General features: G+C 54.5%; 2 protein-coding genes across 33 annotated transcripts in view; one reads left to right on the plus strand and one right to left on the minus strand.

Annotated features, from left to right (window-relative positions):
• USP20 (ubiquitin specific peptidase 20) overlaps window positions 1-9,917 on the plus strand; it is a 38,240-nt gene extending 28,323 nt beyond the window's left edge. For 6 of the 14 annotated variants that reach the window (XM_036913584.2, XM_036913587.2, XM_036913585.2 and 3 more), the window contains 10 exons: window positions 248-281; window positions 462-507; window positions 1,374-1,554; window positions 1,652-1,778; window positions 2,174-2,343; window positions 2,424-2,505; window positions 3,526-3,634; window positions 4,564-4,666; window positions 5,934-6,005; window positions 6,515-8,205. In XM_036913584.2, the coding sequence (XP_036769479.1) occupies window positions 248-281; window positions 462-507; window positions 1,374-1,554; window positions 1,652-1,778; window positions 2,174-2,343; window positions 2,424-2,505; window positions 3,526-3,634; window positions 4,564-4,666; window positions 5,934-6,005; window positions 6,515-6,675 (1,085 nt within the window). In that variant the 3' untranslated portion in view covers window positions 6,676-8,205. Of the gene's footprint in view, window positions 1-247; window positions 282-461; window positions 508-1,373; window positions 1,555-1,651; window positions 1,779-2,173; window positions 2,506-3,525; window positions 3,635-4,100; window positions 4,269-4,563; window positions 4,667-5,933; window positions 6,012-6,514; window positions 8,206-9,667 lie in introns of those variants that run through there. The other 8 variants (XM_036913583.2, XM_036913581.2, XM_036913582.2 and 5 more) reach the window with 8 other exon arrangements.
• A 2,346-nt stretch (window positions 9,918-12,263) lies between these two features.
• FNBP1 (formin binding protein 1) overlaps window positions 12,264-23,770 on the minus strand; it is a 116,756-nt gene continuing 105,249 nt past the window's right edge. For 10 of the 19 annotated variants that reach the window (XM_036913611.2, XM_036913609.2, XM_036913607.2 and 7 more), the window contains 4 exons: window positions 22,244-22,376; window positions 21,097-21,218; window positions 20,684-20,823; window positions 15,904-19,048 (listed from right to left, as the gene is read on the minus strand). In XM_036913611.2, coding sequence (XP_036769506.1) covers window positions 18,870-19,048; window positions 20,684-20,823; window positions 21,097-21,218; window positions 22,244-22,376 — 574 coding nt within the window. In that variant the 3' untranslated portion in view covers window positions 15,904-18,869. Of the gene's footprint in view, window positions 15,230-15,903; window positions 19,049-20,683; window positions 20,824-21,096; window positions 21,219-22,243; window positions 22,377-23,770 lie in introns of those variants that run through there. The other 9 variants (XM_036913610.2, XM_036913608.2, XM_036913606.2 and 6 more) reach the window with 2 other exon arrangements.

The raw sequence follows: 23,770 nt of genomic DNA on the forward strand, positions 1-23,770 counted from the left end.
CTGTGTAGTGACCCCCTGTCTCTAGTACCTGATTCTGACGGAAGTCTGTTTTATGTGGTGTAAGTATAGCCTCTCCTTGGCTCCATTTGCGTGGAGTATCTACTCCCGTCCTTAGCTTTCGGCTTTGTGTCCTGAAAGCTAACGTGAACCCACCGTAGGCAGCACGTGATGGTTTTATTTCTCCAGCATAAATCGTGTGCACTTCTCCCCGTTTCCCATCCCTGCTAGCCTCTGTCTCTTTATTTAGGTGACAACATGTACAGCTGTGAACGGTGTAAAAAGTAAGTATGTGCGTTCTGGGGCCTTCTCCCAGCTTCCCATTTCCAACCTCTGCACCTTGTCTGTGTTGCACACACTGTCCTGGGATTCCCTGACCTCACCGAGGTGACCAGGGTGGGAGGGTGCCCATCGGCCCCCCCGTCCCTGCTTGGCACTCACTGTCTGGCCGCTCTGCCCCCCAGGCTGCGGAACGGGGTGAAGTACTGCAAGGTCCTGCGCTTGCCTGAGGTGAGTGGAGCTGCCTCCCGCCACCTCTGCCTGCCAGGGCCGCACCTGGCTGCCAGCTCGGGCGTGCAGGGCAAAGGCCGCCCCTCCTGACTTGGCCCAGAGGCCTGCTGGGAGGACCTGGCAGCTGGACAGGGTTCACTTTCCAGTTTGTCACTTGGCACCCTGTCTATGGTCTCAGGGCCTTTGTCACTTAGCGCATGTCATGAGGCCACCATGAGGCTGGCATAGGGAGTAAGGGGAGGCCCCCGTGCCAGGGTGTCTGGGACGCCCTGGGGAAGTGGCATCTGAGTGGGCCCTAGGGACGCAGGCTGGAGAGAGAGTGCCTGAAGGAACCGTGCGCAGACCCTGAAGCAAGAACGGCTCAGCCAAACCGAGGGAGGCCTGCATGGCCAGAGCAGAGAGGCGCGTGGACCCACATCGGGTGTCAGGCTGGTGCTGAGTGGGTTCAGGGAGCCTTTGTTTAGACGTTTTCTAAAAGTCAGTGCCAGCAGAACCGGCTGTCAGTTCTTCGGGTGGTAAACGTGACGGCCTGTGACACCTTCCCGTACCGCTAGGCAGCCCATCCTGTTAGCGCCGCTTGGCCCACGTCACATCTGCCTTTGTTGCGGGACTTCAGACGAGCCTGGCTCGGCTCCCGAGCAGAGTTCTTGTGTCCAAATGGAGTGAGTGGGCGGGACCGTCAGCCGCCTGGAGCCTGGGGAAGGCTAGCTGCTAAGTTTGTTTCCACCTGGGTGACAAGATCTGCACAGGTCAAACAGGGGGCTAGAGGTGTCCCCAAGCCCTGCCTTGAGGCCCTTGCCAGGTCTCCAGGGGTCACAGGGCCTTGGCCAGCCTGGTAGGACTGGTGTCTCCCCTTTTTCTCCCAGATCCTATGCATTCACCTGAAGCGCTTCCGGCATGAGGTGATGTACTCATTCAAGATCAGCAGCCACGTCTCCTTCCCCCTTGAGGGGCTTGACCTACGCCCCTTCCTTGCCAAGGAGTGCACGTCTCAGATCACTACCTACGACCTCCTCTCAGTCATCTGCCACCACGGCACAGCAGGCAGTGAGTCCGGCCACCCCCTCCCCGAACCTGTCCCCGTCCTTATCTCCATCCTTGTCCCCTAGGGTCTCTGTAACCCACCAGCCTCTCCCGCTTGCAGGCGGCCACTACATTGCCTACTGCCAAAACGTGATCAATGGGCAGTGGTATGAGTTCGATGACCAGTATGTCACCGAGGTCCATGAAACGGTGGTGCAGAATGCCGAGGCCTATGTCCTCTTCTACAGGTGTGGGCCCGGGGCAGGTTGTCGGGGTGGGGCTGGGGCTGGCTGAGGGGCAGTTGTTCCCCCTACTGCCCAGGTGACCTATGCTCCTGGGCTTCGTGCTTCCTACGGTTCTCCGCTGGGCGGGGGGTGCGTGGATGGTGGAGCTTGGGAGGGTTTTAGGCCTGGGGGAGTGAGGACTTGGGATTTCCAGAAAGAGCCCTCTGGCTGCTGTAAAGAAAACGGGAACCCAACCAGTTGAGTTTGGGCCATCTTTGGTGGCCCCTGTGGTGGTTGGGACTCTGGCAGGGGTTGGGGTGAGGGATGGGGGGAAGGCGAGCGGCTCCAAACGCAGCCCTGGGTGGGGCACGGTGGTGGGCCTGGGCACGGCCACGCTGACCCTCCTACCCTGCCCCCAGGAAGAGCAGCGAGGAGGCGGTGCGGGAGCGGCAGCAGGTGGTGTCCCTGGCGGCCATGAGGGAGCCCAGCCTGCTGCGGTTCTACGCGTCCCGGGAATGGCTTAACAAGTTCAACACCTTTGCGGAGCCAGGGCCCATCACCAACCACACCTTCCTCTGCCCCCACGGAGGTGAGGGCGCCTTTCTGCACTGGGTGTGCGGGACAGGTGGGCCGAGCCCCCAGCTCTCCCTCCCCGTGCCTCCTCCACAGGCGTCCCGCCCAGTAAGTACCACTACATCGACGACCTGGTGGTGATCCTGCCCCAGAACGTCTGGGAGCACCTCTACAACAGGTAAGGCGCCGGGGTCAGCCTCCTCCGGGAGACCCGCCCCTGGCCAGGCCAGACCCGCCGCTGGGCAGGGAAGGAGAGCAGGGCGGGCATGGCGCTGACCCGCGCCCGCCTCCCTCAGGCAGCGGGGCCACGCGGAGCAGGTGCAGGGCTTCACTGGGTCCGCGTTGAAAAAGTCACACGTCATTTGTGGGCATCCAGCTGGATCCTTCTAGTCACGAGGGACAGAAAACTGGCTCGAGCACAACTGGCTCCTCTCACAGATAGTCCCGGGGGCACTGGCTGCAGGGCAGGGGGACGGTGTCTCTCCCCCCCACGCCTGGCTCAGCGACCTTGGTCTTATGCTGCCGGGGGCCCTCCGGGTTCAAATCCATCAAGACCAAGAGCTTATGTCTCTCCCGCTGAGGACCTACTCAGGCCCAGGTCACTCTGCAGCTGGGCAGGTGGGCTATGCCATGGCCGGGAGAGGGGTCAGACAGGTGGGGAAGGCGAGGCCGAGGAATCCGGCTGCCTGGCCTCTCACTGCCCTTGGCTGTGTCCTGCCCACCTGCAGATCAGACGCAGGCTCTACCCTGTTGCCATCGGGTGGGTCAGAAGCCCAAGGTCTGCACAAGGACCTGCAGCCTCCCTTTGACATTGTCCTTGGTCTGGCCTGGTGGGCTTTGGGCCATAACAGTTCCTGCCCAGTAACCAGGAGAGGAAGTGAGCATGTTAATCCATCTTTCGGGCACAAAGCAGGTATTTCGACCTGCGCTGGGACAGGTGCTCTGCTGGGTGCTCCGGTCCCACTGGTACACAGGTACCAGTCTAGTGAGTAAGGTGGATGAGTGAACAGGCTATGCACAGGGCGCCAGGAAAGCCGACGGGTGGGCCAGGGCAGCCTCAGGCAGACGCAGAGGAGCTCGCCGGGTGGAGGGCGCTAATCTCTGCCCAGTGAGTTCCGCTGCTTTCCCCACCGGGCCCTCCCTTAGAGCTGGCTCTCTCTCTCTCTGTCTCTCCCCCCACCTCATATGCTGGGTGCAGGTTTGGGGGCGGCCCCGCCGTGAACCATCTGTACGTGTGCTCCATCTGCCAGGTGGAGATTGAGGCGCTGGCCAAGCGCAGGCGGATTGAGATCGACACCTTCATTAAGGTGCACGCAGGTGGAGTTGGGGGGTACCTGGGCCTCCAGCCTCTGCTAAGGACGCCCGGGGACTAAAGAGCCGCGTACAGTCAGGCTCTGTTCTGAAGGCATGTTCTGGCGGGGAGCAGAGTGACCAGAGGCCTAGGCACACAGCCAGGGTCGTACTGGCAGGGGGGCTGGGTTTGGTGCGTTCGCCTCCCTCCGCTTGGGTGCTAGTCAGTGGCGGCTGATAGGGGAATGCTGGACGGGCCTTTGCTGTGCGGCTGTCCTGGGTTTTGAAGAGTGTTTAGCAACATTCCCAGCCTCTGCCCTCTCTATGCCAGTGACAGCTAAAACTACCTCCAGACATGGGCAGATGTCCCCTGGGGGGCCGGCTACCCCTAGTGAGAACCACTGGGCTCTACCAGCAGACACGAAGAGGTTTATTGAGGGAAAAGAGCAAGTGGCAAGATGGACCCCGTCTGTCCCCATTTAGGAAAGGGACTTGTGCTTGGGAAACAGGTGTGTGTGGCCCGAGGCCCCAAGCACACCCTGTCCCTGGCGCTACTCGGAGCCGGGGGGCCGTCCGCAGTGGGCCGTGGGGAAAGACAGTGAAGGCCAGTGTGCTTTGCAGCCACTGAGGAATGACCCGCCAGAGTAGTTTGTGAGTGGGCCCACGGACACGCTCTTGGCGGGAGGTGGGGGGGTCTGGCATGTGCCCTATGACCCTGACCGGGTCAAAAACCAGTTGCTGAATTGAGATTCACAAAAATGGTTCTGGTGGTCGTTTGAGTAGTGAGATTATGGGAAATGTTCATTACCTTTGGGCTTGCTGGGGAGGTCTGAATTTCCTGCCTCAGGCATCTGGTGTTCTGTAAGGTGGTGGTGCAGGGTGGCAGCGTGTCGGGGTGTTCACGCCGACCCTTCCTGCTCTTCCTTCTCCCCAACCCTGGCCCCAGCTGAACAAGGCGTTCCAGGCCGAGGAGTCGCCCGGCGTCATCTACTGCATCAGCATGCAGTGGTTCCGGGAGTGGGAGGCCTTCGTCAAGGGCAAGGACAACGGTGAGTGGGGCAGCGGCCCTGGCTCTCTCCAACCAGGAGGGGCTCTGCGCCGCGGATGTGCTGGGAGGGCCCCAGGAGACAGAGGTGGGGCAGCGCCCGAGTCCCAGCGGGGCGCTCCGGGTCCATGCCTGCCTGGCAGGCTTTTGGTGCCGCCCCTTTAGGTGAGGGCCTCCCTGCACAAGCAGAGAACATGGCCCCAGAGCTGGCATCGCTGACCCCACCATGGACCAGGCTGCCCAGCGCCCCCAAGCCAGGCCTCCTTGCCGCAGCAGGACAGATGCCGTGCTGCTCTGGCCTTCCCGCCTGTCTCCTCTCCCTGCTGCCTGGAGGAGGCAGCCCTCCCTCCCGTCGAACCCTTTCTTTAGGGCATTCTGTGGCCCTAAATAATGCATTTTAATCAATAGATGGCTTCAGACTCTTAGGAGGGGACCCGGACACCACGTCCTCTGACCCATCGTTTCCGAGGTGGAAATTACAGAGCTGCTCCATCACAAGGCAGCTCCCAGATCCCCCCACAGCCTCCAGCAAGGAGCAGCAGAGGACTGAGCACACAGCCAACTCGCCACCCTTGAGCCCCACACTTGGGCTCTCAGACTGGGCTTGGGGCCCAGCAGGGTGGGCAGAGACTGTGGGCTCTGTGCCCTGGACATTTAGTTTTTGGAGTATAAGCACCAGCCAGTACCCAGGAAAGGGGAGGGCCTCCCTGCCATCCAGCCCCTGCTGAGGCTGGGGCCACCTGGTGAGGCCCTCAGGGTGGCCGTGGCGGAGGACCTGGCTCCAGAGTCGCAGCTGGCCCTGGCTTGGCCTCCTGTCAGCCCTGAGCTCGGCAGCGCCTTCAGCTGCCCATGTAGCAGTTGTCACCTCACACTGGGGCACACAGGCAGGGTGCTCAGCGAGTGGAGCTGCCATCAGTGACCAGGGCCCTGTCCGCCTTCTGCTGGCTTCCCACCCCCCACCCACTAGCATCTGAAACTAGTGCATGAGTCCCAGAAATCCCTCCTGCTGGGTCCAGGGATGCCTCCAGTCCTCTGGCCCTCAGACTTCCATAGATGAGACGTGGCGCCCCCAGCACCTCACTCCGGAGGACTCCACACCACCCTTTGAGCCCAGGGCAGCTTCTCTGGGGTCTCAGATGCTGTGTTCCCACTCTCAAGGAGTCACACCTTGAGAACAGCTTTTATCTGTTGAGGGGTGGGGGCTGGGCCTGGGGTTCTTGCCACTGTGGCAGAGGCCTGGGGGTGCTGAGCCCTAGCCGTGTCTGTTCCAGAGCCCCCCGGGCCCATTGACAACAGCAGGATTGCGCAAGTCAAAGGAAGTGGCCACATCCAGCTGAAGCAAGGTGAGGCTTGCCGGCTCCAGCCTGGCCCCCCAGACCCGCCAGACTCCCCTCTGCACCTTCCCCCCCGCCCAGTCAGGGTCCTTCAGGGAGCCCCCTTGCCGCCCATCTGAGCCAGACTGAGGTACCCACCCAAGTCTGGGCCCAGGGCCCAAGCAGGTGGGCTGAGGTACTTGGCCTCCGTGTGGGTCGTCCAGGTCCCTCCAGCCCTATCCATGCCCTCTGCTGGCTCCCCTACCTGCCCTTGGGGTGAACTGTACCCCCAGGGAAACAAGGGGTGGCACCCAGAGATGTGCCTTCTGCGAACATCTCAGAGAATAATGTTCTACTGGAAAATGCTGAAATTTCCGGGAAATAGTTTTTTGCAGAAGCCTGTGGTTGCCCTCCCTCCCCTTTGGGGCCTGGCCCTCCCAGGGGCCCCCCTGCCAAGACCCTGGCTTCCTCCGGGGAGGGAAGTGGGGGAGGGGGAGAGGGCGCCCAGCCCCAGCCCGGTGGCTTCTGGGGCCGTGCAGGAGCTGACTACGGGCAGATCTCAGAGGAGACCTGGCTCTACCTGCACAACCTGTACGGCGGTGGGCCCGGGATTGCCATCCGGCAGAGCGTGGCCCAGCCCCAGGACCCCGAGAGCTTACACGGGGAGGAGAAAATCGAAGCTGAGACCCGGGCCGTGTGACTTGGTGGGCCGACCTGTAAGTCCCCTTTCCTCTCCAGAGCCCCTCTCCTGCCCCTCGAGTGTTGGGAGCGCGTGCCCCTGCACGCTCCTTCCACGAGGTGGCTTGGAAGAACACTCACGCGGGCCCCGCCGGGCTGAGTGACTGGCTGTCCCGCAGGCCCTGCCCCCGCCCTCCCCGGGGAGTGTGCGTTTGTACCCAGAAGGGATGGGGGCTGGTGCTTGAAAAACCAGAAGTGTACAGAGGCAGAGAAGTTATTTTCGGCTCACAGTGAGGAATGCCGCCACTGGAACGCACCCGCCTCAGGCCCATTCTCCGCGACACCCCTCGGGTCTTTGACCTGGCAGTGCCCACCTGTCACTGTTGCTGGGCCCCTCAAACCTGCCCTCTAGCCTGGGCACAGCTCTAGTCCCTGCAGCTCTCCCTCGGGCTGTGGCCTTGGGAAGAGGGTTGGGAAGGGGCTCCTGCTTCCCAGGCATTTCCCGGTACCCGGTCCAGCGCCTGAGACTCACAGGCAGATGCTCTGAGCTGGCGAGTAGGGTGCTCAGCGCTTGGGCTGTGAGACCACTGCTGCCGGTCCCTGGAGCCAGCTTCTCCTGAGGGCTGCTTCACCCCTGCACCTCCTAGTGTCTCAGAAAGGCCCCTGAGTCCTGGGCTGCTCTCAGTGGCTCCCCTGCAGACTGACGACGCCAAACGCTCCTGCGGGTGGGACCCCAGGGGGTGGGCTTCTGCTGGTGGGGTTGTGTCTGGAGGCGGTGGTCCCCTCTCACGCTGTGCTGCTGAGCGGGCCCTGGACTGCCTGTCAGCTGTCCCACCAGGGAACCGGGTGACTAAACAGAAATACCTCGCGTGACTCTCTTTTGCGGCTTATGTGGCTTCCCTGGGGGCTGACACTGGAGAAACCGTTCTTCCCCTTTCTCCCCAACACTGGGGTTGTGCAGAGCCCTGGGGAGTGTGACACTGGGGCAGTTCTCACGACTGCATCTGGAGGTGTGTCTCCTGAGTGCCGAGTAAGCCCACTGCTGGGGCACCGGGATCCCCAGACCGGCAAGGTGCGGCCTTGCTCCGGGTGGTACCGGAGCCGCTGGACTTGACTGCGGCAACTTGCTTACCTCGTCAAGGCCAAAGCGACTGGGGGTGCGGAAGGGGTCCCGGGACCAAACCCCCAAATCCTGTGGCCGTCAGTCTCTGCCGAAGCAGATGTCGGCAGAAATTCCAGCAGGCGGTTCTGGCAGGGCGCCTGGGGCTCTCGCAACGTGTCGCTCACGTCTGTGATCTCGGGCGGATCTGTGCCTTCCCCACCGAGGCAGCATGTGATCAAAGAACAAGCCACTGCTGGAATTTCTTGACATTTGCCACCGCCTTTTGAAAGTTGCTGCTGCAGCCAGCGACACCACCATCGCAGAGCCGGGCGGCTGCATGCTAACTACTGTCACGTAGAGGTTCTGCTGTGCAGATTGTAATCTCGCCCCATGTCTTCGTGGTCTAGTTTGTGTTCAGAACGTCACAATAAATACATGTGCATTCCCAGAGCCCACGCTGTCGTCTCCGCATCCACACAATTAATTCTGTTACTGGAGGGAAGACGGGCTCACTGCCAGGGGAGGGCCCTGGAGCTGTGGGAATTATTGATTAATGATTAACATCACAAACGACAGGGGCCTTTGCTTGGCTGTCAGAACCCAGTGAGCATCTGGAGCCGCAGGAGCAGAAGAGGCGGCCAGGCTGCCTCACACACCCGTCAGCGTGCCTTTCCTTCCCTGCAGCCGCAGCAGCCCAGAGGTGGGCGGGGCAGAGGCCAGCACGTGCCACAGGCTGGCCCCCTACTGGCGATGTGCCACAGACTCGGTGCCTCCACCTGCCGCGAGTAGCCCTGAGCCGGGGTTACCCTCCCGGCCCCAGCCGGGGCCCCACAGTGGGGGCGGCCTGTCCTCGCTGGCGTGGGTACCGCCACCACGGCTCGGTCTGGTCCTCCTTGCTCCCCAACGTTCAGTGAGGCTGCTCCCTGAGGTTTTCATTGGTTTTGTTTTGCTTTTTGGATTTGGGGCGGGGAAGAGAGAATTTGAGGTTTTAGTGTATTACTTTAACTTTTTACTTGTGAAATCCCATCCGACATAAGTGTGCAGAAACATGTCCACCATAAAGAATGACATGACGGGTGACAGCCTTCCCGCCCTGGTGTTGCATCCTGGCTCCACAGGGGGCCCACCCCGAGGGCTGCATCTCCTGCCGCCCTCACTGCTCTTTATTGGCTTACCACACGTGTGTGTGCACAGCTTTGCTCACATTTGCGCGTTGTGTGCGTGGAATCCATGGTACGTATTTGTGATCAGCTCTTCTTGTTCACCATGGGAGACGGGAGTGGAAAAGCCTGGCCTGGAGGCTGGCGGTTTCAGCAGCTGGGAGGCATTCCTTTATTTTGTGCTGCAGGCAGGTGACAGTAGGCCCTAAGATGTTTCCTTTATATTTGCTCTTGAAATGCCCGGCTTTTAAGTGACCCCACCACACTTAGATGCTGGAACCTGAACACAAAACAGGAGCTGAGGTGGTTCACCTCAGAGACGGCGCAGATCCAGGAAGTGCTGAGGGGCAGGGGAGGCCACCTCCTGTCTTGCTCCCACGTGCTGACCCCTCGGTCCGGCTCCTTCCCTAGGCTGGGCCTGGGACTTGCTCCAGCAGCACCTTTTAGAGGGGTCAGAAGCGCCCCCCACCCTGCCTTGCAGACCGTGGAGTCTGTGGGCCAACTGCTACCTCTGTCTGCTGGCCTTCCCATCTGTCTGTGCTTCCGCTCTGAAACCTGCAGCAGAAAATATATTTGCAAGTCGCGGAAGTGTACCCTCCCACTTCTGTTCTAGTTTGAATTCAGTGCAAACATAAATTGTCCTGCACGTCTTACACCACCTCATTCTGAGCTCCAGAGAGCCTTGGGGAAGTGAGTGGTGTTTCGGAGTCATACCTCCCTCTGGTTCTTTCCCTACAACTTTACCTGCACAGAGAGAAACTTGGTTGCAGCGAAGGAGCAGGGTGCAGAAGAGATTCACGCCTTTAGGAAAAGCCATGAAGAACAGCAGTCAACGTTCTGGACAAAGAGGGTTCTGGAAAGCTGCCCCAGGGACCTGTTAGGATGCCGTCTCCAGTCCTTCCTTGGACTTGACACCAGCAAGCAGCCTGCGGGGGGTGCTTGGAGAGCTGGAACGGGGGATGGGATCTGAAGGGCTCGGACAGGGCCCGGTCGGCCTGGCACAGCGGGCCAGTGTGTCCACGGTGTGCATCACTAGGCTCCCGGGTGGGGTGCCACCGGCCCCCGAGGTCCCGTGCCCACTGTGCCCTGCTCCCTCCGGGGCCACATGGAGGAGAATGAGGAAATCCCTGTTTCCTCCCACAGCTTCGGGTCCCTTGGCCCTGAGAACAAAGGCACACGGGAGCCTTCATCAGTTCCTGCTGTACCTTTGTGGTCCCCAGCTAATGGGAAACCTTTTAAATAAATGTTACTGTACCATCTACAGAGACAAGTGTTAAAATCAGGGCCCAATGGACGCCACTCTGAAGAAACATTTCCTGACATACACCAAGTGACTGCTGAGTGCCAATTTGCAGCGTTTGCATTTTAATCCTGGGTCTCAGAGGGTGTTAGCAACATGCTTAGTGCCTCCCCTGAGAAAATGCCCGCAGAGGTCAGGCCTCCTCCAATCAAGGTGGGCAGAGCCAGGGCCTGGACTTCCTCCCTGCTCGGGACACGGGGGGGCGCTCGTCCCCTCGGGGCTGGGCTGCTGTCTCTCGCCCACTGCCTCCTGCGAGGCTGCTGCTCTCCTCACGCGGGTCTGAACCGTCCATCTTTCACAGCAGCAATTCAAAATGTGATCTCCAGGCTGTCCCACGGATGTCACAACTCCAGAGATCTCTTTTGCTAAAGTAAAAAAAGAGACACACATGACAGCCCGCCTCTGCCCTCTTCCATGTCATTCCTCGTCACCACCAGGGCCCCTTACACACTGACTTCTCACCCACTAGGGGTCGCCACCACCTCTGGTGGCCGTGCTGGCAGGCCTGGGCGCGGCCCAGCAGGTGGGGCAGCGCGGGGTGCCGGGAGAGGGAGAGGCCTCGCGGGGGCCGGGGCGGCTGATGAGATTCCCAGACCCGCTGCAGGAGCCTGACCTACAGGTCGGCGGCCCCTGAGCTTCTGAGTTAGGAGTTTCCGTGCCTTACAGAGGCTGCCTCCAAGAGCACACCAGCTCCGCGTAGCCCCACTTGTTTCCAACCCCAAAAGGGCAGAAGTGGGTCACCAGGGGATGCAGGTGTGTGGTGGGTGAGGTGCCAACTGCCCCAAACGCTTGCACCACTTAGTGGCATCAAGCTGGGACAAGCTGGGCAGCATTTTAGTGTTTCAGAGCCTGAGCGCTCCCGACTGGGGGTTCCATCCTGGGTCAGAAGAATGTGGGCACCGTCACAGTGGCCTCGAACAGGCTTCAAAGCAGAGCTAACATTTGCAAAGTGCCGGGGAGTTCACCAAGTGGACCTCGATGGTCTAGTGTTCGCCAGCAGCCTCCCAAGGCAGTCGTTTCCTCACCCACACCGGGGGAAACGGAGGCCAAGAGGGGTGGAGGCCTGTGCCTCCAGTCAGCAAACCTGGCTCCCAGCAAGGCGGTGCTGGCCGGGCCCTTCAGGGAAAGGAGGTTCTAAGCGAGACTGGCGGAAACATTCCATCTCTCACAGAACCTGGTGGACACTATTCCCAAAATATGACAAAGCCCACAGAGAACATGCTAGAAACACTCTTCCTAGATGAATCTTTTGCTGACAACCTAGACCAGAGGGCCTCAGGAGGATAACGGAGTCCCTCTGTTCCCGTTACCACACTGTCTCTTGCTGAGAACCCTGACTTCTTAGGTGTCTGGAAGCCACCTCCCCAGGTGCTGATGGCAGCAGCCATCACTGAGGACTTGGTGAAGCTCTTGCTTTAAAGGCCAGTCACACTGTTTGTGGGAGGAGGAAAGGCCGCAGTGGGTCTGGCTTCTTACTGGTGGCCTCCCCAATGACTCCTCAGCAAGTGAGGGGACACTCGCGTTGGCAAGGGCACCCTGTCTTATGCCACGTAGCTGCTAATATTCTACGCCCTCAAAAACAGTTCTCCTAAAACAGCTCTAAAGAGCCTTAGGAAATGCAGGAGTGGGCACAAACCAATCGTAGCTTCCCCTCCCGGCCCCCCACAGCACAGTCCCTGGAAACCTGGAGTACTGTCAGCTGAATTTGCAGGCAAAGTCAAGTTCCTGGTTCCAGGGAGCGTCCCCCAATGCCTGGACGGAATCAGCCTGAATTCTGTACCAGAGCCTCTGACAGCTTTCCCCCCAGTGGGTGGCGTGGTCATGAGAGCTAGCGGGGTCACAGGCCCTCCCCGAGTCCACGGGGACGTGCGTTGTCTTGAGTTCACACAGTAAATCACCGAGGTGCACATGCTCCACCCCAGCCCCAGCGGCCCTGGCAGCTTCTGTGACCGGGGCCATCTCTGTGCAACAAAGCAGCCCCGCGATACCGTGCCAGTTATACTTTTATTTAACATTTAGAGGGTTAACATATAGTTACAAGGTCAATATAGCCTTCCAATGGAAGCACTTTATTTGGTTTAATTCCATCTCCAGAGACAAACAGGTGATTCCAGAACCTTTACGAGGGTGACGGGCCGTTACAACGCTGGAATGCCTCCAAAGTTTAGAATTAGTGCAACACACACAAACGAAAAAGTCGAAAGGTGCTCAACATCAGGTTAAAGTAGAATTTTGGATCACTTTGTAAAGAAGTTTTTGATGACAGAAGCACAGGAGGCAGAGCCATCATGATGAAGTATGAAACTAAAATTTCTGGAAAAGTACTTAGTATCAACATAAGTTTTTCATGTTCAGTAAACTTTCTTCTGTAGTTACAGACGTTACCAAAAGGCGTTAGACGCCTCTGTGCCACCGCTAGTGAGACGAGCTCCCGCTTACCTCGCCCAAGCATAACACCCCGACCCGTAGGCCCCAAGAGGAGCGTGATCAAGACCCCAAGGAAAATCCCATTACAGCCTCCCCCTGCCAAGGAAAGACTAGGTGAGTGACGAGTTCTTCTCTTTCATTTCATTTTTAAGTCATTTTCAGGGTAGCTTCTTTAAACTTAATTAGTAATTCTTAAAACACAACCATAATCTAGCACTGGAGAAGTGACAGGCAGTGGGTACAAAAAGGGGACTGAGAAGCACATGGGAAACCCCACGTTTCTACTCTACGTGAACTGCCCCAGAGTAATAGATGAATTCACAGTAGGACTCCCAGAGGAAAGGACACATCTCCTATCCTAAAAACTATCATGAAATTAATAACTTACTTCCCTTAATAAGCCCAGTGGGCACATACTGCCCTTGCCACAGAGCCACACAGGCTGGTGGAGAAGCAAATCCCCAGGGTGACATTGGAAAGCACTCATTTCCATTCTTTTTCGGACGCAGGTGGTACGGAAGGGAAAAAAAGGTGTAGGGGATCCAAGCAGACACAGCATATTCTATACTGGGTTTGGCAGACATGAGAACAACTCACTGCAGCTTATACTTTTTTCCCTATGTTGCAAGAAATGAACCCCTACCTAAAACACGACAGATGCAACGCACATGCAGTACTGAGGCTCTGAAATCAGGTGTTAAAAATCCATTTAGCATCCTTGTGGAGGGGAGAGTGGTCAGCCGACGTGGTGAGATGGCGAAGCTTCTGGAGATTTCTGGTCACGCCGCTGAAGGAGGCACCCTGTGCGGAGCTGCTGGTACTAACCATGCACCTGCTGGTTTGCAGGGACGCCGGCGAGGCCCTGGCTCTTCTCGCCATGTGGCATTGCGGCTGAGGTGTCGTCTGCCGAGCCAGCCCTCTGGAGGATGGGGGCTACAGAAGCCTGCTGCCCTGGCGGCGGCCCTGAGCTGCCCACAGCTGCAGGGGCCCCGGCAGGTGGTTTTCAGAGCCTGGGCCCAGCCTCACTTCCGGGGACAAACGGGTGAGAGAGGGAGGGCCCAACCTTCACTCGAAGCCACTTCCTCCTCACCGGCTGACCACAGGCATCTGCAGGCCTGTGGTTTCCAATCACTGAGCTGCCTCTGGAGGGCAGTGTGCGGTCACCCCTGCTGTGCCAAGAGGAGACTGTCCTCCAGAGCAAAGGCCCAACCCTCAGGACCTGCCGCTTCTGGCCCTTCGGCTCCTGTAAGACGTCCTTGTCTTAGATTCATACATGTCGCGAATTGTGGATGCCCGAGGCGACCACCTCATTACCAGAAGCCAAACAAAAGAAGAAAGAGCCCTGCTGTCATCCTTGGACCTCTGACGGCGTTTCCGTTCACAGAAACTCACAGGCAATGCCTCCCCTTGGCTGTTTCTGCACCAAATAAGAGAAGCTACGCTGCTCTAAGGCGTGAGTGGCCACAGCCTACCTGACCTCAGGTTTTTCTAAAGATCTGGAAGACGAAGGCAACTTAGCTCAACAAGCAAACTCCATTAATTCCATGGGGCCTGCAGAGCATGTGATAAAAAGCAGAAGCTGTAGCCACAGGATCACTCGAAGGACCACACGAAGCACAGGATCTTTGGTGATGAAAGAGCTAAAATCCTAAGATGCAAATCTTGGAATTCACAGGAAAGGGAACTTCCACTTTGCAATGAGCTAATGCAGAGGCAAGACACTCGTTCAAAAGCACCACGATCTGCAGTTCTCAATCACAGGGAGACGACGGGAAGACGGTGGACTGGCACCCTCTTTGCGCCCATGAATGGTAGACACAGGCAAGACGGTGGGGCTGGCCTGTGAGCTGGAATTTGACTTCCAGTGCGGATCTTTCCAGACCACTGCAGACCAGACCCCCAACAAAAACATGTGCGTGTGGGCACGTGTACGTGTGGGCATGTGTGCGTGCCCCAGTACTTACCAGACACTCTCAGGCCATGAAATGTTCCAAGGGCCAAATGTTTGGTATGAGGTGAGGACTCATAATCAGAAAAGAACCACTGAATAGTCAACGGAGTTGAGAAAAGATGAGTATATTTTCCAGTGTGACACAGGAATACTTCAGTGACACTTGGCGCTCGGTCCACTGGGCGTGCACCTGACCCTCCTTGTCCAGATTCTGTTAGTCTCTCGTGGAGACCAGTGGCAAAGTTTTCTCAAAAGGCACAGTGTGAACCTTGGATGGGCCAGGACATGCCAGGTGGCCTGAGGGCCAAGGCAGGGGGCCAGGAAGGAGGAAGTGCATGTCCAGCTGCCCTCTGCGTGTGGGGGGTGGGGGTGGGGGGACACGGGGGCAGACCTGCCCCCAGAGAGGCGCCCAGACTGGGCCATGGCAGGAGCCGGGCTATGGGGGGGCATGCTGTGAAAGGAAAGAAAAAGGCGAGCGGCTGCACCGCGTGGGGACATCATTTCAGGCTGAGACTCGAGGGCCACGCTCCAGCCCAGCCCGGAGCAGTCGGCACCAGGCCTGTGGAGGCAGCAGGGGGAGGGTTCCTCCTGGGGGGGCTCCCCCGAGGCTTGGGCTCCCGGAACCACCTTAGGAATCTACAACACAAAAAGAAGAGAAAGACTGTTTAGGGAGGAAGGTGCTGGGCGGGCGGGCGTTCCCTCCCACTGCAGAGGGCACCGCCCTGGGGGGCTGGGCAGGGGCAACTTCAGGGTATTGGTTACCGCAGGGCATGTCCCAGATAAGGAACTTTCACGGTTTCCTCCCCCGGTTTCCTCCCCCCGCAGCATCTAGTCTTCCCTCCACGGTTAGGAGAAGGCGGGAGGGAAGGGCAGGAACCCATCCTCAGCTGAGGTTTGAGGGAATGAAACTGACGTGACCAGCTTCCCAGAATGACCCACGGGGGGCGCAAAGGCCTGATTCTCGCCTCCTACTCCTGGTTCTTCAGCAGTAAAATGTAAAATCTCTGGGGAAAAGGAAACGTCCCCACTCAGTGTTTACTCAGCAATAAACAGTGAAAGTTCTTCATCTGGGGGTGGCGGTTGAGGGGGGGGGTAGAAGAGAGACAGGAGAGACAGACTCGGGGGCCCTTGGGGGCACGCAGGGGGAGCAACAGAGAGGTGGCATCATTTAAAAGGGGGAAAGGGCAGAATTTTAAAAAGCATTTGGCTAGGAGATTGAATCCCCATTACTGAAGACGAAGGAGTTAAATACTCATATTACACAGAGTCATTTTCTCGGAAGGTGAAAAATCATTTAAAATACACAACACTGAGAAAAATATACCGTTTATTGGAGAGGCAGAACGAAGTTACAGCTAAAAGGTGCTGACAGATTCTTATCTTTTAGGTTAAGAACAGCGAGAAACAGTCACGGTGGCCATATTCGAACAAAACTTACTCAGAACCCAAGTGTCTATAATAAACTGACGCGCGGAACAGCCTTCCGGCTACCCGGCGGTCACAAAAACAAAAAGGTCATTAGGCAGCACAATCACCAATAAAACAAAGAGATAAAAGAGTAAAACGTTAGAACAACGAATTCAAGTAATCCTTTTAGTTTTTAGATTGCAGTATATACCAATATCTTGGGGGGATGGTTATGGACATATTCAACAGACAGCAATTCAAAAAACAAACCCATAAGGGATGATAGTCACAACCCAGTTGGCCAACCAACTGGAAGTTACTCTAGTCTAAATATTTTGGCAATCATTAAAAAGTCACATCGTAGACAGCATACCACACACACACACACACGCACACCCGCGCGCACTGGCATTATGAAAATAAAACAACTGCTTTGGGTTTGGGGCGGCAGGAAGCAGCCTTCCCGACTGTGATGGGCTTAAGGGGTGAAGCAGGGTGTTTGCGGACAGATTTATAAACAAGGTAGGGAAGAAAGGCCTCCACATGTAAGTTATTAAGTGTGTCTCTCAAATAAAAGGAGAAAAGTTTATCAAGAAGCTGGGTCTTTTGCTTCTGTTAACAGATAACTGGTGGGGGGATAAACAAAGTGTATTTTGAGTGGAAATGGGAATGTCTGATTCTTCAGGAATTGTTTCGATACTTCTTGCACTGACCAGATGCAACTGAAAACTGTACAAACTCTCTCTCCCTCCCAAGTCGCTAGTACATAGATTGACCTGGTCCAGGCACTGAGGCAGCAAAGGAATGATCATGAACTTCCACGCCCAAACTGCCCCACCGCACCCTTACCAACCAGCTGAGCTATCTTCTGAATCAAATTTGCAGACCTCTGAAGAAAAGATAAAACAAAATACACAAAAAAAACCCCTTCAGGGAAAGCCATACTTCTCAAGGGAGGTTTTTAACAGACTAGTATTGTGTGGCCCCGTTTTATTTTTCAGGATTTTGCTTGCTTTCCCCAATAGTTCGTAGTCTGGAAATGAGTTCATCATCAGATAGAAAGGTTAGATTTTCATATTTTGGGTCTCCCGTTCACTTGGTTACCTGACTAAAGCTGTGACCGCCTACTGCTCATTAAAACACATCCCTGTGGTTTAAGGGTCAGCTGATTTTCCTGCTGCGATGTGCAACAGGAGGACGGAAGTGATTCTGGGGTGGGTCAGGATCGGTGTTATATCAGCAAAGGTGTAATATTGCAACAGAAATGTTTAAAAAAAAAATCAGGCTGACCAATGTTGGCTTCCTGCTTTTGACATTGTATTATAATCATGTCAGATGTAACCATGCGGGAATCTGGATGAAGGGTTCATGGGGGCTCTCTGTAGTATCTTTGCAACTGATCAAGAATCTACAACTATTTTAAAATCAAAAACCATTTAAAAATGAGGCTTTCATTAGCTAAAGGTCACTAATTCCACTGGTGGCCCTTGGGGAAGTAAGGGAACTTTTGGCCAGAATCTGCAGCCAGCACCCCATAACTCTACGGGTCCTGTACCCCTGAAGTGCTGCTTATCAAATCAGCTTAAAATTGACTTGAGCTTGTAAGGGGCAACAATGTAGAAGCAAGGAGCTAATTTCATATTTAGTAGGAAACTTACAAAGTAGGAAGGACATGAATAAATAATTTTCAAAGCCAAATAAAAGGATTCTCAACCCAGCACCTGTATTCTGACCTGCTCCTGGCTGGCTCTCTGTGACCACAGAGTAGATTCTCACACTGGGCTTGGTACCCATCTCTACGTGTTTCACCGCCTAGCTTGCCCTTTGAAGAAGGCAAATCCCCATGCAACCCAGATTCCTGTAGAGACGGTGAAACCCTTGATTTTATTCTGGCTATGGTTAATTGTATAAAATAAGCTAGAGATTCTAAAATTAGTTTTCAGTAAATTCACACTTTGGGTCTTAAAGACGCCAGTGATTTTTCTTTTTTAAAGCCCTTTGGAAAGGGACACGGGTGCTGGAGTCTGTGTGGAGAAGCAGCTGCCATTGCACCAGGTTCTGTTTACAGCCCCACCTGCCACAAACCCTCCTCCGGAACCGTGTGCACTGTTTTTAATTGTAAGTTTCTCTGAGCAGGACTAGCGTGTCTGCTCAACTGGGTCACCCGGTGGAGGGGCCAGTGGGAGTCATATCTGAAAATCCACTGGCGACTTGACCAAACTCCTCCAGCTTTCCATCGGCTGCGTGGGATTATATAGTCGACATAGGATAAGCATGATGATCTAACAGTGACCTTAAACGTGTTTAGGGAAGAACAGCTATGTTTGGTATCATTGTAAAAATCTCCTTCTTATTTACTCAAGGAGGAGGAGATTTTATTTACGACTGCCTCCAAAGCAAATGACTGTAAAATTTAACAAACTAGCATAGTTTAATGTAAAAGTTACAAAATGTAACATTCTAAGACAGTTCAACTCATGGCAGACACCAGATATAAGAAAGAAAATTGAAGTCTTCTGTGATGTGTGTGGATTTTTTTAAGTTCAGAAATCCTGATTACCAGCTAGAAGGCAACTTTTTGGGGTTGTTATCTACAGATGCTGCCAAAAGAAGAAGTATTTATCAGATTTCAAATGAGAGTTGTAAATTGGCAATTGGCAGCCTTCCACATAAAATTTCATCAGCAAGTGAAACTGGATTAGTCAGAACTAGCCAAGGACATACAGGTGTAAGATGCCTAAAAGTCCACCGTGCGGTTATAGGACAACTTCCGTGATTTCCATCCAGTCTTTTGAAGAACTGCCTGTAACAGTCAGTGGTTGTGGGGAGAGATAACTCCATGTTTTTAAGGTTTTTTTTTTAAGTTGTATTAAATATAAGTCTTAGCACCTTTGGCATTTTTGTCCAAATAGACTTCGACGTATGAAGTGGGGACATAACCCTCTTCATCTTCGCTTCTCCGAATGCGGGTCCACCCGTCCCCTTTGTCTTCCTCTATGACGTACAGTGTTTCTCCTTCAACGACTGAAATGGTTCCTTCATTCTGACCTGAAAAAGCAATACCACAGTATCTTACGTTTCTTGTCAAATCCAGGTAGACAGCGAAACGGAGCTTTGCACTGACCCCTGACCCACTGCCTGGAAACCTTCTCCTCCCCTACAGAAGCATCCAGGTCCCTGGGGGCCTGGCGTCTCTCCGAGACCCTTCTCTAACTCGTCCTTCCTCCCAGAACGCCAGGATCTTCCTGGGGAAACCTGTGGCCCTCTTCTCCATTCTTCCCCTAGTTCCTATGGCCCCGATCACAACTTGGTCAACAACATCCCATCTCTGTCTCCCACTCTGGTGCCCGTCTGTAACTAAGGTGCCACTTCTCCTCCTGCCTGAAGCACATGCCCATTGATGTTGCCCTGGCACCTGAAATGCCACAGGGGCGGGCCTGGACACCCTGCTCCGCTCCCCAGCCAGCTCTCCCCTGACTTGCCCATCTCAGCAGCACCTCCATCGTCCCAGGAGAGCAACTCTAGGAATCGCCTTGATTTTCTCTCTTTTTTGCTTCCGCCTTCCAATCGGAGCAGTCTATCGACTGCAGCTTCTCGGTCCCTTCCTTAATCGAGGCCCCAAAGCCCATTTGCTAAGATGACTTCAAAAGACTAGCCACGGCTGCCCACACAGTGTTCCGAAAGGCAAACTGTTAACGGGGGTACTGTGGGGAGAGGGAGGCTTGAAGAGGAGGTAACACTGGGAACATTTAACCAGGTACTTTTCTTTCTTGTTTGTCACAGTGAACATTTAGTCCACTATAGGTGCTGTAAAGTCTTGTAGTGAAAAAATTTATAAAGCTCACTTGTCCTAGTGCCCCCCAAACATATCTGAGCTCTGCCTGCTGCTTTCACGGCACCCTCATTAGCTTTGAAGGTTCCTGAGTTCAGGAAACACTAGGCCAGTCTGACCACTGTCCCCATTTTCTGGCTGACACATATGACGATAAATGTCTTCAGGCGCAGCTCTGATCACACCAACACCCTGCTCAAACACTTCCATTAGCTTCCCGCATGTTGCCAAGTAAATCTAATTGTTTCTATTACCCAACCCTCCCCCCACGTTGGCGTCACCCACTTCCCGTTACCACCTAAGGCATCTACGCTCCGGGCACCTGAGACCCACGCTCTCCTTGCCTCTCTGTCTGGCAATGTCTACACCTCTGCTACACTGCAGTGTGGAGAATTCTCAAAATTCTTCTCGGGACGCGATCTCACTCTCCCATGAATCCCCATCACTCCGTACCCCTCCTCTGGTAAATCCTGCAAGCTGCCCCCTCTTCTGTGTGTATCTGCTTTCTTCCTCCAAGGGCAGATGCCTCACCCTACTACCTGCATCCCACCCCTTCACGTGTCTCTACAAGACAGGAGCTCTGAAAGTCCTGGAGGAATGGATGAAATAGCCACTGTTCCAGGCTACCTGCTGCAGTTAAGTTCACTGGAAGCCGTCATCGTTTGGCCCAAACGGCAGAATAAACCACCATCAATCTAATCACCACCATCATCATCAATACTATGAGCAGAGCAACAGAATAATGACAGAAAGATCTAGAAGGCTTCAAAAGAAGGGGAGTCTGATCCCAGGAAAACGAAGAGTGACTCGGTTGATGACAAGGGGTGGAATTAGGCTACATGAAGTGTTACCTTCAAATGTATAGAGGGCTTTGCAAGTGCCTATGGCCGGGAGGGGCTCCTCATCGTCAAACTCGTCGTCAAAGTCCGTGGCCAGCACCTTGACCTCACTCTCCTGACTCTGCTCCTCTGTGTAACTGCCATCCGGGCTGCTCAAGAGAGGAAAACACACAGCAACTATAGCGACTGACTCCGGGGAGGCCTTGACTCCAGCCTCGGGCGGCACCCAGGAGCAGCCTGAATCCTCCTGCACGCCGATAGCCACCCCACGTGGAATCGGAAACTGGCACCACGGGAAAAAATGGTCAACCACCCAACAGGCGCCTTTGCTTGTTTCCAGATTCCAGAATCAGAAATGCATGCAAAGCAAACCCGGTCCCTTGCCGCGAAGCGCGCGCTGTACAGATGCCATACAGATACTGTACCTCTCCCGGTCCTGGGCGCAGCTGTTGATGGCCGGGGGGTTCTGGGTGTCGTACATTCCGCTCTGCCGGCGGGCCTGCTCGCCGCGAGCCGGGAGTATGCCTTCCACCTCAGCCAGCCAGGCCTGGGCACGAAACACGAAACAGGATGAGCCCGAGCTCACAGGGGGTGGGGGGCGGCCATGGAGCCCTGAGGCCCCAGGTTCCGGCTGCTTGTTGCTCCCTGAAGCTGATCAGGGAAGGGTCACACAGGGGCAGGGCCTCCGAAGTCTGTGCATCCACTGCACGAATGCACTGAAAGGAGACTTCCTCTGCCTCATCCGAGGCTGGAGAAGCAAGAGGCACGCGGACATTCGGCCACTGCACGCAACGAGGCAGAAAGAATCCTGCTCTACGCTATACTGCTATACTCTTGGGCTTTTAAATCAGCTATATGATTTCCAGCAAGTCTCTTGTAGTTCCTTCTGGTTCCCCAAATTCTGTGACCATGAGGTCACACTGGCAAACATGAGGTACTGTCATACTCGGGCAGTGACTCAGTTTGAAAGACACACTTCCCTTTTTTTTCTAGGATTATAACTTTTTTTTAATCGTGAGGAAATGCGTATAATTTCCTGTACGACTTTTGGTTAAGAGATCAGAGTAGATAAAATTATCTTCAGCAACATTTGAAATAGAGTAAAAAAGACAAAAGAATAAAAATGATCAGAAAAGGACATTTCTAGGTTCTGAAAACCCGAACATTGACAACTCATTGACAGATTCTAGAAAGAATGAAAAAAGCCATATTTGACCCTTCATTGCTAGAAAGGACCTATTCTGGTTAGAATGATGAGTTACTAATTTCTTTTTCCATGCTCTGCAGTCTTTAAATGTGGGTGTAAAAAGAAGCCAATGGCTTTTGAATGCTCCCCCTCTCAAAATATTTATTATTTCTATTTCCTACTCATTTATAATTTGTGTGTCCCAGTGTTTTTCACCTTTTGAAAATGGGTCCTTTGAAAGAACAACATAGTTCAATCAATTTTAACTGTCTTTCTGATACACTGAGATAATGGCCGGGCGTTCACAACATGCACTTCGTGGCACCTATTCCTTCTGCTGCTTTTTTTTTTTCCAGCAAAGCGTTTCAGCAGCACCTTTTTCATACCTCAAATTTCTGAGCCTCTACTCGAAGCTTTTCTATATTTTGGTTGACTTCTGTTAATTTGTGGTCCAAACTGGCTGGGTCTCCCATCTGAGGATTCTTTAGGTAAACGTCTTTCATTTTTGTTATGGCATCTCTGAAAAAAAGACCGAGCAGAACATTCACCTTTACCAACAGGTTAATGTCGTCAGCCAATTACATTCTCCCGCCACCTTGAGAACCACGTGGATGGGAGCGTGGGAAGATTGTATCAGCGAGTGGATTAGCAGGGGGCTTTGGGGTCTGCTTTCGTCCTAAAACTTCTCTGTAAGAATTCTGCAATCAACAACTGGATGATCCAGAGATCAATGTCAAAATTTCAGTCACCTTTTCTGAATGGTCTCTCCTTATTTTCTTCAGCAAGTGAGAAATATAAGTCCATCCTGCCCCTCCCCTTGCGCCAAACACCCATAAAAACAAACAAAACCCGAATATTTCCCTGTGCACGTTCTTCACGCAGCCGAAGCTGCAGCTGGCATCTTGGGTTTTGTAGGCTGCAATATGTTTACCTCATGAAGAAGCACAGTTAATTGCTTTGGAAATTTTATTACACAGTCTCAGCTATTAAGAAACCAAACCCACAGTTGGTATCCATGACAGGCAGCCAACAGCGCCCTAAAGCTACATACTGCAGGCTCCACGCCCTTCCCGAAGTCATGTTTTGGAAGCCCACCCATGGCAGCCTGAGTGGGGAGGCCCTGGAGCGGCTTGGATTAGGCCTCGGCCCCAAGAGCTCATGACTCTGGAAGTGGTGAGGAGCAAACTTTAATGAGCTTCAGCAAAAGAACATCTACACCAACCAAACCATCACTTGAGTCAAGCAAAGTGGCTGAACTGAAAATACAAAATCGAACAGGGAGCATTTCCCCGAGTCCTCACCACCCCTCCACCCACCTCCTGGCACCTGGGTCCACACAGCCCGCCACCCTCTGGGGGCTCTGATGGGCTGTCTGCTCTGAGGCCATGTCTTCACCAGATCCCACGATCCACTTGGGCTCCCAGCCCCCTAATTTCGCTTTACAATTCTCCCACTCAAATGGTGTACTTGTATGTCCTGTACATACATACATCCAAAGGCCACTAGCACGACCTCCTCTATATTTTGGAGTTATGCTATTATTTATGGTCCCACAGATTTGAAAGTATATGTCTTCTTGGTGAACCGAGCAATTTGTTACTTGAATCATTTTCATTATTATGGAGTTGATCCCCCTGAGCTTAGTAGTTTGGGTTGTGGGGCCAGAAAGTCCGCCTGTCACACCAGTTTTCTTTTGGCGGGCACTGGTGAGCTTTCCAACCACCCTACACCTTATGAGTGAGCTGTGTCTTTTGCAGACAGCAGACAGGTGGGCTTCGGTTTTCTGTCCAGTCTGGAAATCTGATTGGAATGTGCGGTCTGTTTACACCGAACCTATTATTTTACAAAGACTATGTGCCACTCATTGGCCTAAACACTTACATACATTGACATTTAATCCTCACACAAATAGG

The sequence above is a fragment of the Manis pentadactyla genome, chromosome 3 (assembly GCF_030020395.1).
Source record: "Manis pentadactyla isolate mManPen7 chromosome 3, mManPen7.hap1, whole genome shotgun sequence".
NCBI classification, from domain to species: Eukaryota; Metazoa; Chordata; class Mammalia; order Pholidota; family Manidae; genus Manis; species Manis pentadactyla.